Source organism: Xiphophorus couchianus, chromosome 8 (genome assembly GCF_001444195.1).
Source record: "Xiphophorus couchianus chromosome 8, X_couchianus-1.0, whole genome shotgun sequence".
Lineage (NCBI taxonomy): Eukaryota > Metazoa > Chordata > Actinopteri > Cyprinodontiformes > Poeciliidae > Xiphophorus > Xiphophorus couchianus.
The window spans coordinates 11,477,105-11,490,586 of record NC_040235.1 but is presented as its reverse complement, the minus strand read 5'-3'; the positions used below and the strand labels follow the sequence as shown (position 1 = coordinate 11,490,586).

General features: G+C 36.7%; 3 protein-coding genes across 9 annotated transcripts in view; 1 reads left to right on the top strand and 2 right to left on the bottom strand.

Annotated features, from left to right (window-relative positions):
• Positions 1-430: 430 nt before the first annotated feature.
• On the top strand, positions 431-3,946 carry LOC114150206 (nodal homolog 2-A-like). The gene is made up of 3 exons (XM_028026511.1): positions 431-1,532; positions 1,722-2,452; positions 2,544-3,946. Exons 1-3 carry the CDS (start codon positions 1,232-1,234, stop codon positions 2,694-2,696), a joined length of 1,185 nt encoding a protein of 394 aa, XP_027882312.1. The 5' UTR covers positions 431-1,231; the 3' UTR covers positions 2,697-3,946.
• On the bottom strand, positions 3,431-7,103 carry LOC114150205 (eukaryotic translation initiation factor 4E-binding protein 3-like). The gene is made up of 3 exons (XM_028026510.1): positions 6,835-7,103; positions 4,296-4,493; positions 3,431-4,212 (listed from the first exon to the last, which is right to left on the bottom strand). Exons 1-3 carry the CDS (start codon positions 6,968-6,970, stop codon positions 4,181-4,183), a joined length of 366 nt encoding a protein of 121 aa, XP_027882311.1. The 5' UTR covers positions 6,971-7,103; the 3' UTR covers positions 3,431-4,180.
• A 548-nt stretch (positions 7,104-7,651) lies between these two features.
• The window catches only part of ank1b (ankyrin 1, erythrocytic b), a 79,118-nt gene continuing 73,287 nt past the window's right edge, over positions 7,652-13,482 (bottom strand). For all 7 annotated transcript variants that reach the window (XM_028025480.1, XM_028025482.1, XM_028025481.1 and 4 more), the window contains one exon: positions 7,652-12,686. Coding sequence is in view for 2 of the 7 variants with exons in the window: in XM_028025481.1 (XP_027881282.1) it covers positions 12,624-12,686 (63 nt within the window). In the remaining 5 variants the exon portion in view is untranslated. The remainder of the gene's footprint in view (positions 12,687-13,482) is intronic.

The window sequence follows — 13,482 nt, the reverse complement described above, 5'->3', positions numbered from 1 at the left end:
AAAAGAAACAAAACAAACCAACTGGTTTCATTCATTTCAAATCTGGCACATCTTTTGTCTTAAAACAAAACTCACATGTTTATGAAAAGCAAAAGAAACGATTTGCATCAACATCACTGTTCTCTTTTTCTTTGAAGTTTTTATCCCTATAAAGAGTTTCTTAAGCACAATGCTTCTTTAATACAAAGACCTTTTTTGATCACTGCAATGAAAAAAATAAAAGCTTAGAAGACTGCTAAGAAGTTAAGTGATATGTTTGTCTTATAAATGGGTGACAACTAGCAGGCCTTACTGTTGCTGTCAAAGTAAAGCTTTCATGTGATGCAGGGTTGAAGGACAAAGATTTCCATGTCAGGTGACTAAATACAAAAATAAAAAAAAATGTTGTTTCCGATGTATGGTCTAATTTACGTCAAAAAGTCTGGAAGATTGCTAGCAGACAACTTTTAATTTCCTTTTCTGTTGAACAAAGTATTTTCTGAATTGAAGTAATTTTTAAAAATTGTGTGTCTTTTTCACAGACTGATGTATTTTTTTTCTTTACAACTGTTAGTCATTTAATTGCATCACTCAATAAAGAACATACATCTTCTTCTAGAGGTGGCGTTATTAAAACAATTCCTATAGTGTTAACTAACTTCATTAAAAGAAGTAGGTTTACATCAGTAGAGTGGCCAAAGTGTAGACTTCAATACAGGCAAGAAAATATTTAAAGAAAATGCAATACACATTTTATTCAAATATGACTTTTCCCTATAAACTCTGAGAATTAAAATAACATTTGTATGATTTCTTGTTATGTTTTTGAGTCCCCGTCTCTCTCTCTTTTTGCAAACTCTTCCCCAACAGACTCCAAGCATGTCAGGACCTTTGATACAGAAAGCCCTCCTCCACCTGATTAACTCATAATCTCATTAATCACTGCAGGTCTTTCGGCCTGTAATCTCATTAACCAATATTTTTGTTAGAGCTTCCTTTCAAGTGGGATCTGTAACGCACAGAAAAGCACCCACCAGCTCCTTATACAAGTTTCACACCTGTTACACTACAAAGAGCATTTTGGTTTCGGTTCATAACGACCTGTCACATTAAGGTCTTTGGATCAGAGACATCCCTGCTTTGACGCGTCTCTTCAAAGGACTACAGGCTGAAAAGGCGGGATTATAAAACTGTGTTTCAGCATCCCACGGGGACCAGTCTGCATCTGCTCGTGAAAGTATCTTCATCATTAATGGGAACTATGACCGGTCTCACTGTGGAGTTTGCGTTTTTTCTTCTGGTGGATTTGGTTTTGAGTCTCTGTGCGCAGCCATTCCACGGGATGCTTCCCGACGCGCTGTTCCGAGGGATGAGGGGTCGGTCCGTCGGCTCCAGACGCGCTGGAAACAGGCTTCCGGTGTACATGATGCAGCTCTATCGGACGATGAGGACGGAGGATCGGACCAGATCTTCGGCAGACATCAGCAGCATCGAGAGGGAGGATAGCCCCGTCCTCCACGAATCCGACTCAGTGACCAGCCTAGTCGCTAAAAGTGAGTAGTAGGACTCCTATTCAACATTATAGTGAAACATCTGTCTTATTGTCTAAAGTTAATAGGTAGAAAAGCTGTTGGATTCTATTCCTTTTTTCCCTTTTTTTGACCAACGAGTTTCAAATAAGATGGAAAATATGGAGTCTTCTTTTGCATCTTTGTCTAAAATTCTAATTTCTTTTTCTCCAGGTTGCTATCAGATTAGTGAGAAATGGTCAGTTATCTTCGACTTGTCCTCCATGTCTCCAAGTGATAACATCCACCTGGCTGAGCTCCACATCCGTCAGCATGCCTTCACAGAGTCTTCCACTGCCTCCATAGACATCTATCACTCCAACTGGGAACGATGTTCTGTTACGGACTGCTCTGAGAGCAGGCTGCTTCTGGGACGCCTGAGAGCTCATCCAAGCTCAGTGGTCTCAACCTCAGCATGGAAAGTATTCAACACGACCAAGATGATCCGCCGCTGGCTTTATCGGCGACCCCCAGTTCAGAGAATGGAGGAGGATGTAACTCAGGTGAAAGAGGATCATGAGCAGCAGAGAATCCAGCACCCAACGGCCAATAGGGTAATGATAGTGGTCTTCTCTAGGCAGAGCCCACGCAGCCAGCGAATGCCAACACTGATCCGCACTGCAGAACACTCCAAGTACGTCAACCTGGACAGGGTGCCCACCACCACGATGAGGAGCCACAGGAAAAAGAGGCATGGACAGAAATGGCAGCGGCAGAGAGACGCTGCAAGGGAGGAGGGGAAAAGTGATCTCTGCAGGACGGAGGACATGTGGATAGACTTTGAGAAGTTCAACTGGAGCGAGTGGATCGTCTATCCCAAACGGTTCAATGCTTATCGCTGTGAAGGGACATGTCCTACACCTGTAGATGAGACCTTCGCTCCAACTAACCATGCATACATGCAGGTAAGGCTAAAATGCTGCAGTATACATATCTAATGATGCCAATACCTATTTGAGGAGTTATGATCTAACAATTTTCTGTTTTTCCTTACAGAGCCTGTTGAAGCTACACCTACCAGACAAGGTACCAAGTCTGTCTTGTGTGCCCACACGCCTGGCACCACTTTCAATGCTGTACTACGAGAACGGGAGGATGGTGATGAGGCATCATGAGAACATGGTTGTGGAGGAGTGTGGCTGCCACTGAGGACACAAAAAGTGGCTAAAAAAACTACAGGCACTTTCCATCTAATCTCAAACTTGGACAAAAGCAAGAGAAATGAAATCAGTAGGGAGGTAATAGCTGGACTTGAGATGGACTCTATTAATAGAAGCACTATTAGATTTTTACAAATACATCAAGTTGTGCCTTTTATGCACAAGTTGTACTCATATTATGTTCAGTGACTTATTTTTTAATGCCACTGACAAAATAAGAATGGTGGACCTGGAATGTTTAGGTCATACTAACCCATCTGTATGTTTGCTGTGTTTGATAATTCAATAAATTAAGACAATTTTGAATGAGAACTGTTATGTGTTTTATTACAAAAAATAATTTTAGAACATTTTGGATAGGACTGACCCTGTTTCATCAGCTTTTTCCACCCAAAAATTCTGGATTAAGGTTAATTTTAATACTAATGTATTTTGCATAATGAATGTATTTTTTTGTATTGCAATATATGACTGGGTTATGTAAAAAAAGCTCTACCCTGAAATCATCAACTAGCCTCTCATATTGGTCAGTTTCAGCGGTGAGATGTTTCTTAACTCAGCCAGCCCTTGGTGGATATACTAGTGTGTTTTGGGTTAATGATGTATTGCAGTGTCCAGTTTTGCTTCAGCTAATCTTTTGTAATGGTTGCACATTTTCTTCAAGCACTTTCTGATGTATAGTAAGAAAAAAAAAAACATCACAGAAAAGAAACAATAGTTTAGTTTTGGTTAAAGAATGCATTAACAGTGACTTTTAATGATGTTCACAGTAAAAAAAAAGTTCAAAGCTCTAACATATATATTTTTTACAAGCTTATAGTTTGTAAAAACTATTAGCTTATTATGTAACATTTTGCAGCCAAAAAATATTTTTATTTTACCATCTTGGTAGAGGTTTCATTTTTCATTAAAAAATGCATGAAATTATTCTAAAATGATCTTGGAAATTAAGGAACAAACAACTGATGAGTGACAATAAAATTCAGTCATATATTAAGAAAACCTCTGCTGATAATTTATGTAACTTCACAATCACTTAGTGTTCAAGCAACTGCAAGTAATGCAAATAAATTGACTTGAAATTGACAAACACAACGGGATCTCAAAGTATGGAACTTGTGTCTGCTGCCCTCATGTGGCCATAAAAGTTATCACAGATTGCAAAACTAGGTTCCCAACTAGACTAGTCCTATTAATAGACTTCATATCATATTATTTTCAAAGTAAACATAAGTCACATAAAAAAAAAAAAAAACAATTTAAGGAATTACATGTCATACATCTAACAAAGTGAAAAAGCAGTTTTAGTTAGTTAATGTTTTAGGCTCAACATTTTAGCAAATAGTTGATATTAGAAAAGACATGGTTGTTTTCTGTCAGATTATAAAGCTGACTTAGACTGGACTTGTCGTTTCAACCATTTCATAACCACATAAATGTCAGCATTACTTCATTGCTTGTTGCTGCTAACATTTAGATGTCCATTTCAAACTGGGCGTCTTCCGCTGTAAGAGAGAGAGAAAAAAAATTACATTTAGCTGACAGAAATAGGAGAGTACAAAGTCAGCTGGTAAATAAAAAACAGTACCCGAGTTCTCCTCTGTGTTCAGGCTGTGGTCATCTGCGTTGTTGCTGGGTAATTCTTCAGGCTGGTTTTCATTACTGGACGACTCTGGGTCAAGCGGCCTTGTGACTCCGGGAATATCGGGAAGTTTGGGAGGCGTACGGGTCAGAGGAGAGGTCCGACACTGCAGCAGGAACTTCCTGTCGTAAATGATTCTGGTGCCTGCAGGTGGCAGCAATAACACAGCAGGCAAAAGTTATGTATAAGAACATTTATTGTTGAGTTATATTTTAAACAGGACTATAAAAATCAAAGGAATCAGCAGCTGATTATGGAAGTATTTTAAAGTGTGCTATGTAGGTTTTCTTTCCACTAAGAAAACTTTATAAATGGTACAAACATCTAAAAATCCATAATACATTTAATAAATTCAAAATAACTTATGGTGCAACTTCACCTGTTATCACATCTTTAAAGTTGTCTAAAATAAATGTGTCTTTTTTGTCCAAAGTGTAGCTACAAAGTATTAGTTGCTCCCAGAATAATCTACTTTGGCTGACAACTGTAGTAAAAAAAAAAAAAGTACAAATGTAGCAAGCGAAAATAAGCATGTTGTTGCAGATGGACACATTTTCTTAGAATAATTGATGGCAAAAAATAAACAAAACAAAAGACATTTGGCTTTTTCTAACATGGTTTGCCATCTTTTTAAATTCATAGTACGCAGGACAACAAACATGCTGTCACTTTTTCTCAAAAGCAGACTTGGGCGCACTCACTCACCCATGCATATAGTTGAGAGTCAAACAAACGCAAACTATTTCATCAGTTTGAGTGCAACGATGCCAGACGCAGCCTTGATTTCATAAAGTCAAACACAGAATTAGGATACCAGCATGAGATAGCCTTTTTGTAGAGCAAAGATAAGCAAGCAAGACCCTTTTTCAATGTTTCAAACCGAAGATGATTTATAGATCCCTTTTTCCAAAACAATCTGACCATTTTGTAAAATTTTGTGTTTATTTAGTGCCAATATTTGTGGCATATGAGAACTTTTAATTTGGAGAAGTAGTCTTTCTTTCTTTATGCACCTTGGCAGTTGGTGAAACTGTATTAGAAACTTTTAGATCTCAAATCTTAATTTGACAGTTTTGACATCAGGATTTAAACAGAACAAGAGTTAAAACAGGTATTTATTCATTTACATGTTTAATACCTAACTAAAGATGTGGTAAAGTCCATTTGATTTCTAACAATCTAACAGGCGTTTTATATATTTCAGTTTTATCTTCCAACAAATGTGGGGAGAACGATGGAAGTAAAAAAATTTTTTCAAAGGGCACCACATTTTTTTCAGTGATTATTCTACTACGATCAAAGGATCCGATTTATTTGAGCATTTTTAGAAAATATTTGATACGGGTGCAAGTACTGTAGTTGATCAGCGCAGCATGTAGAGGAACACAAATGAGTTAAATAAATCTTGTAATCTAGAAAAGATTTTAAAAAATGCTGAAATGCATGAAAAATGCTGTTAGTCAGTGACAAGTTACTATTTTCTGTTCTCCATGCGTTCCTATGACCGAGAATCTAGACTTCAGTCCCAAACTTTAATGACGCTGTGTATTATCTGTTGAACCGGTCTGAGCTGATAATGTCACTGAACATGTTATCAGTAAAAACGAGCATGTGCATCTGAGCCAAATTTTCACAGCAAATAGGATGGTTTTACACTTTTCTTGAACAAAGGCCCCACGCTGGAAATGTCCCCAGGAGGCTCCAGGATGTCTTTATTTGAGAGCTTATTGATGACTGGTTAGGACTTTGTGCAATAGCATTAATCCTAAAACAAAAATATAAATATGCATACTCTTTTTATTTAAGTTTTCATTGCCAACATCAACATACATAGACTTTAACTGTAAAATGAATATTAAATTAACACAATACAACTAACAGTAAAACATTATTTTGTTTTACAGCAGTAGATTAAAGGCTTTCTGATTGACTGTGAACACATGTTGCATCTCTAATGTTTAACCTTCTGTAATTATTTCAGAAAAATACATTACCCATTTTATTGTAAGGTGGAATAATGGTTGGGTTTTTCAGTAATTTCAGTTAATAGCACTTATTACAAAATTGTGTCAACATAGAAAACACAACAGCTGAGAATAAAATAGTTCTACTGTGAAAAACTCAAAATCTACAGAAAAAATACTGTCCATTTCAACACTGAAGAACAGTTTTAAATACAGTAATAAGGAAAGTAATAATATAGCTTTCAGTGCGTCCTTTAAATTTGAGCTTTTACAAGAGACAACTGAATACATTTCTATAATGTTTAGTATTACACAATTGGGTCCTCCTCTTGTAAACATGTTTCTGCAGCAGCTGAAAGAGCCGCACTATAAATAGTTTATGACTGACTGCATGTTTTCCTTATCTGGTTAATGTTACTGAATCTGAAGTTTATAACCTAATAATCCAAAAACAAACGCACACACACACACACACAAATCCTAAACTTTCCACCATCTGTCAGGGTCCAACGCATGTTTACCTCCTGGCGTGGTGCTGAACAGAGTTCCTCCTGGGGTCGTGGAGTACTCCTTGGGCATGTGGGCTGCATCGTGGATAGCGATCCTCCGGACAGCCGGGATCTCCAGGCTCCTGGAGGTCTGTCCCGCTGCTGACATCTCACACACGAGGCAGCGTCGATGCCGCGCACAGTAATAATAACGTAAAAGCCTCTGATTTCAATGAATTAGAGCCGCCACTCCACGTGGTTGAGAGGAAAAACTCTAAACAAGTGACAGGATTCCTACAAAACATCACGTGAGCGCAGCGCGCTGATTGGCTGAAAACAGGGGGCGTCAGAAAACGGTGGTCTTGGGAGATGTAGTTTTCCCTACGCTGGCTGTCAAACCAGCTAAGCATTGATGTGTTGAAAAAAATAAACAAATTACATGAATATTTGTATTAAGCACCTAATTTTACTTTTTTAGAGAATCATGGTGACTTGACTCAAGGGTAAGGAAGTATTTTTATTAATAATTTATAATGCCATTATGTATAATTAGATGTAATTTACTGTAATTACATCTGTATATCCCAATTGTCATATGTCTTGCACATTCAGAAAAATGTATACATATATTTTGTCCATACTTGTTAGCAAAACAGGGCACATTTGATACAAGAGATCTGGGAACATCAATTTGCAAGTCTTGAAAATTAATTAGTCTTGATCATTTAAACATTTGTTTTAGATTTAAATTCACAACTGAATTAACATAAGTCCCCAGAACTTTTGTCAATTAAAAATATTAAAACACACGATTATTAAGCATTTAACTACAAAAGAAACTCTCACAAAGTTATGTCCCATCTTTTCTGTTTATTAAGTCTTGTAAATGGTAAGAGCTGGTGTACAGGGTAACATGATCTATACATATCTTCATGTTTGATCGAAAGGCTTGTATACATATTCACGTTTGTTTATCCTCTCCAGGACAACACAATAGAAAAGAAAACAAATGGTCATAGCTACAAAGCCTCTACATTCCCCATGATGTGGGTGTCGGCCTAAACTAGATAATGCTTAAAGAACATCCATAACAACTCTATGAGGGTGCATAGCATTCTAATTAAATATATTTTGTCATATATTTATACATACATTTTCATAAAAACCATCTTTTTTTGTGCATGTGCGCGGTTGCATTCCTTAGGATAGAGTTATATGATATTGTGTTTACACTGTCATGTATCCAGTCTAAAGGAGTATAGGTGATCTCTATTCTTTGCAACAGTTAATATTTTACAATACTCATTTTAAAATACATTGTCGTAGGTTACACACCCTCTTCACTCACATGCTTGGTAGAAATGTCTTCTTTCTTCTTCTGATTCGACAAGGTTTGGAACCAGGTGTTGTCATGCTCACACACTTTCACACCAAACACACAAACATGGTGGCAGGGAGGCTTACCATAGTACAAGAGAGTTCTTCTCAAAGATGAAACAAATTTAAAGAACAAGAAAATTGTTTAACATATTTTCTTATAAGTGAGCAGTATAAGAAATTTGAGGAGTGGTGGTTCTTAATATGGGCGCCACAAGCTCTCTGAAAATAAAAAATAAAATGAAGAGCATTTCATGTGAGTTTTGAATCAATGATCTGCATGTTTGCTGGCTGCAGATTGAAACCCATCCCAGAACTGCCACTGAATGTGAAGCAAAAATCTGGTATGCAATACAAAAATAATGTAATATCAAATGCATACATCTTTGAGATTTTAGTTTAGCTTAATTTAGTGAAACCTTACAGGTTATCAACAACAATGGTATCCTTTCACCTCTTAGGGGCTGGCATGGGTAATGACAGATATGCTAGCCTCAAGCCGAGTACTGTTTTTATTTAAGTATTTCAAACATAAGCTGGGCTCATTCCTTTTTAAAATTAAGTTGATGTTTGGAGATTCTACTGAGAGCCCACCGCAGGGTCTTTCATCACCCACAGAAGGGTCATGACCTCCAGTTTGGGAACCACTGCCCTAAATAACTTTACAGCTGTCAACCTTCTCAAATGTATAACTGACAGTTTCAACTCTCCTAAAAAAAAACTAACAAAAAACAATGTTACAAATTATTTTACACAATCTGTCAAACTGATCTACAAATTTTGGCTTTGTGCCTCACATCATGAATTAGGTCAAAGGGTTTCCTTTTAAAGCTACCATTATCAATAAAAGCACTAAATGGTGGGAATACAGAGTGAATATTTGTGGTAGTGCTACTTTAACACAGGTACAACACAAAATATATTTTACATTTGAGTACAGACTAACATAGAGCTGACTGATATTATTTGTACTCTGAAAATTAGTGAATAAAATATAGCTGAACGATTGCAAGAATCTGGGCCCTGTTTCATCCAGATAAAGCTGATTTGGTGAGATTGTACAATGTTTCCAAGGAGCATTCTCCACATTCATTGGGTAAAGATACATAAAAGTCTTTCAAACAAATTAATCTTTTATTGCAGCAGCATAATCTAATAGAGAGTTAGAGAGATGATGATGCAATGCCCTATAACAAGATTTCCAGTGCTGTTAAAAGAGAAACAGTGGTCAGTACGACTGCAAGAGGAGTCCATTTACGTTTATCAGTTAAAGTTACATTAGACCATAGCAAACTCTATATGTTTAAGTTTGTGACGGATGGACTGACAAGATATTCTTCCCCCAAACCTCACATTAGTATGTAGATAACCTCCAGTGGTTGCTATGGAAACACAGTAACCCCAAAAGGCTACTCATTGAAGCAGTTCTTAGCTTAAAATTTATTTTTATTTCTATATTAATTGATAGAGGTTCCAGTAATTGTGGCACAGATTAATTTTGCCTCCCCCAAAGTTATATTTCTCTACAGTCTTCAGTGTAAGATTATGCTACTGCCAGTAATTTTAGAAAGTGCTGGATTTCAATTCAAACATAAAAAAACTAAAAAGTCATGAATAAATAAATAAATGCAGTCATCTCTGTGCTTCTGGTTAGGTTTTGTTTGTCAGGTGTTAAAACGAAGTAGGATAAACACTACTTATATGTTTATCCTAACACATAAGTAGGATAAACTTATGTGTTAGGATAACACATAAGTTTATAAACATAAGCTTATGTTTATGTGTTAGGAGGACTCATCCAGACTCATTAAAAAGTACTTTTTGGTCTCATTTGAATCAACAGAATCTGACACACATCTGTACACAAACCTTTCTGTTTCATGCGGTCCCCCAAAATAATAATAATGATAATAATAAAAATACATAGATTTCGCTCTTCAAAAGGACTACAAAATTCACAACCCTCGTTTCCGGTACTCCTGCCTAGACTCATCCTCATTTTCCATCGAGCGATCCGTATTTCAACCCCATTTTCATTTTACATAGCACAACAAAAAAAGAAAACCTGAGTGTAAAATGTGATAAATTATAAAACATGTGCTATTATCTGATGAAGGTTGCTTGCATGGAGAGCATATGAAAAATATGTGCATTCATTCTGTGCTGCACTCATTCAGGCTACAGTAGCAGTTACAGTACTTGTGGGATAAAATAGTGTTGAGACGCTCCAGAAATGTGTGCTACTGTGATACAAAGTCTACATAGTGCTGCTGTCCGGTTTCTGCATAAAGTGTTGAAAGATACATGACTTTCAGTAATGTGAGCTTGATTTTTTAAGGCTATTAGTGTTTCACATGTTAAAAAAAAAAAATCAAGCTCACCCAAAATCAGTTTTGCTTTCACTTACTCCATCTCAACAAACAAACTTTTTAAAAATAACTTAAGCGAAATTAGATTTTCTATGTTAGTGCTTTAAACAATGAATAACTATAATGAAGAAAACCATCACAGATCATAATTGCTGGACAATCAATCCATCTTTTCTTTTTGTTAGGTATTATTGCTGTGGCAAAGCTGTCTGACATTCTGATCTTTCAACCATATGTTTATTTTGTTTGTTTATGTGCTTTTTCATGTTCTATATCTGAATGTACAGAGGTTTGCAAAGGTATTTATATAGAACATCTTCACATTTTGTCATGTGACAACCACAAACGTCAGTATATATTTTGGGGATGTATTCTGACACATATAGCACTGTTTTTGTCATTTGTTGATGGAAAGAGCATGACACAACAACAAGCTCATGGGGGGCGCTTTAAATGAAAAATGGTGTCTTTAAATAGGAAAACTTATTGCAAAGAAAACAATGTGTGCCACCTGTAATTGCAGGGTTGCTGTTGAAAATGCATCCTATACTTTTTTTTATTTGTAATAAAACATTAACAACAACATATACTTATCCTTTCACCTCACAATTATGCAATACCTTCTGTTTCACCATTACATAACATCTCAATACAATGCATTGAAGTTTGTTGTTCTAAAATGAGAAAATGTTCACAAAGTATAAATACCTTTGCAAGCCACATATAGAAAGTTCACGAGTCTGGGGTCAGTGATAACCGGACAGTCACAGTGCTACCTCTCTGTCCACGCGTTACATTTTGTCACCTGCAACTTCACACTTGCCAGGAATTTTCCAAACAATGTCTTAAAAGTCAACTTCTTCAGTATTTCTTCTTTCTATGTCTTTTGTATTGAATGGATAAATAAATATTTGACAGCAAGATGCCGCAGCTGACACAAACAGATAAAAAAAAGATGGAGCAGAGAAGTAAAATGGATAGAAGAGACCTACGATTTTTACTGCATATAAACGAGGGCTACCAATAAAGATGGCTCAAAATGAGATATGCTACCACGAAAAACCAGAGAAAGCTCATAAGGAAGGAAAAAGTCAAGATATTTATCATAGAGCTGCTGTGCAATGCCGCCAAGCAACCAACTCATTTCCAAGTAAAACATTCCCATGTCTTTAAAACACATTACTCCTGAAGACACGAGGGAATTGAAGAGATTCAGTTCTCTGCCAAAGTCAAACAAAGTGGAGAACCAAAGCGGACATATACTGAAGAGGAAGCGAGCTCGTTTAAGGATAAAACTAAATAAAAACGTAGATACACGCAGACGAGAACTCACAAGCGTGGAAGAGCCAGCGGCTTTCTCTTTGCAGAGGTCGAGCACGCCATGACATCACAGAGACAACAAGCCAATCAGGGGAGGGCAGGCGAGGCTCAACGTAGAGCTCGAAGCAAGGTAACACATGCGGCAGAGCAATTTAAACACACACACGCGCACACACATGTCCACAGAGCATAGAGTGCATATATCACATTAAGAATAAGAGGAGAAAGGGTCCGATGACAGAAGCATTGGCTCAGCAGAGGCTTTGCTGCATATACAGCCATCCTTTGAGGGAGTTGTATGTTGTTTTTTTTTGGCTGCAGTGTTAACGGACTCAACTCGCTGACAAACGACTCCAGTTAGTGGGGATGAGGTCCTTTAAAAAGACCTATGACCCATGCACGGGTCGGCCCCTGTACCTTCAGTTTTTACTCCTTCAGTTTGTAGATGATGACAGTTCAAAAGGTCAAAGGGCATGCACCAGCAGTTATCATGCGATTACAGTTCACAGGAAGCACTTGGTTGCTTTTTTTCTTAGTTGTTTTACGAACATTTATAGTTTTTTTTTTGTATAAAAATGAATTACCATGCCTCTGTTTAGTTATATTTTTCTTTACAAATGTTATAAAACTACAAGTTCAACTCCTCTTTTTGTTCTCATCTTCTTTTGTTTGGTGGCGCTTCATGATCACAGGTTGAGGATGTTTCTGGTTGTCCTGGTATGTTTTCTCCACTTCCTCCCCACTTCTTCTTCTTCTTCATTTCCATCTTCGTTCCGGTCGTGTTTTTGTGGTGGGTGTTTTGGCAGTGGGTTTCCGGTCCTGGAAAAAAAACCCCCAAAAAACAATAGAAATATAAAAACGGATTTAATATGCATACAAAATTATTTTGGCCTTCTAAAATTTTATGATGAAAGCGTAGACAATGATATAATCGAGTTTTCGAAAAGGCTGGGAAGCTGTGTAAAATGCTGTTAAATGTCATGATTTGAAAACACGGAAACACAGAAAACAGGAAAAGCGGGACGTTTATATAGATGGATTTGCTAAATTTGCAGCAATGAATTTCAAAATGAAAGAATCTGAATTCATTCATTGACAAATACCACTAGAGTTGACAGTAGGTGGTAGTAGTGCCACCCACATATTAACCATAGTATGGCTACTCCATAAAAGAATGTAGGCTGCCACCAGTGCTAGTTTGTTCACAGGAAGCAGTCAAAATAAAAACACAGCAGTTTCTTTTGTAGGTTTCCCACAATATTTCCATTTCTAAATGCTACAATTTTCCATACTCAGATTTAAGCTTACTTAGTTGTTTATTTTATTTCTTAACTTCTTTTCTTTCTATGCTTCAGCTATAGTATGTTTTTTTAGGCTTAAAACAACTTTATTTCCCCTCTACTTTATTTCCTAACGTTGATTTAAAAAGTAGTAATCTGTCATTTCTGAAGCATGTTCGTGGCAATCACATAGAATTAACCACTTATATTTCAAATAAAAAGGAAAACCTTCCTGTCTTTGTATTTCATTTGTTTAGTATAGAATTTAAATTACTGTCAAATAATTGCAGACTGTGCATTTTACACAACAACCAAACATTTTCCCTCAAAGCATT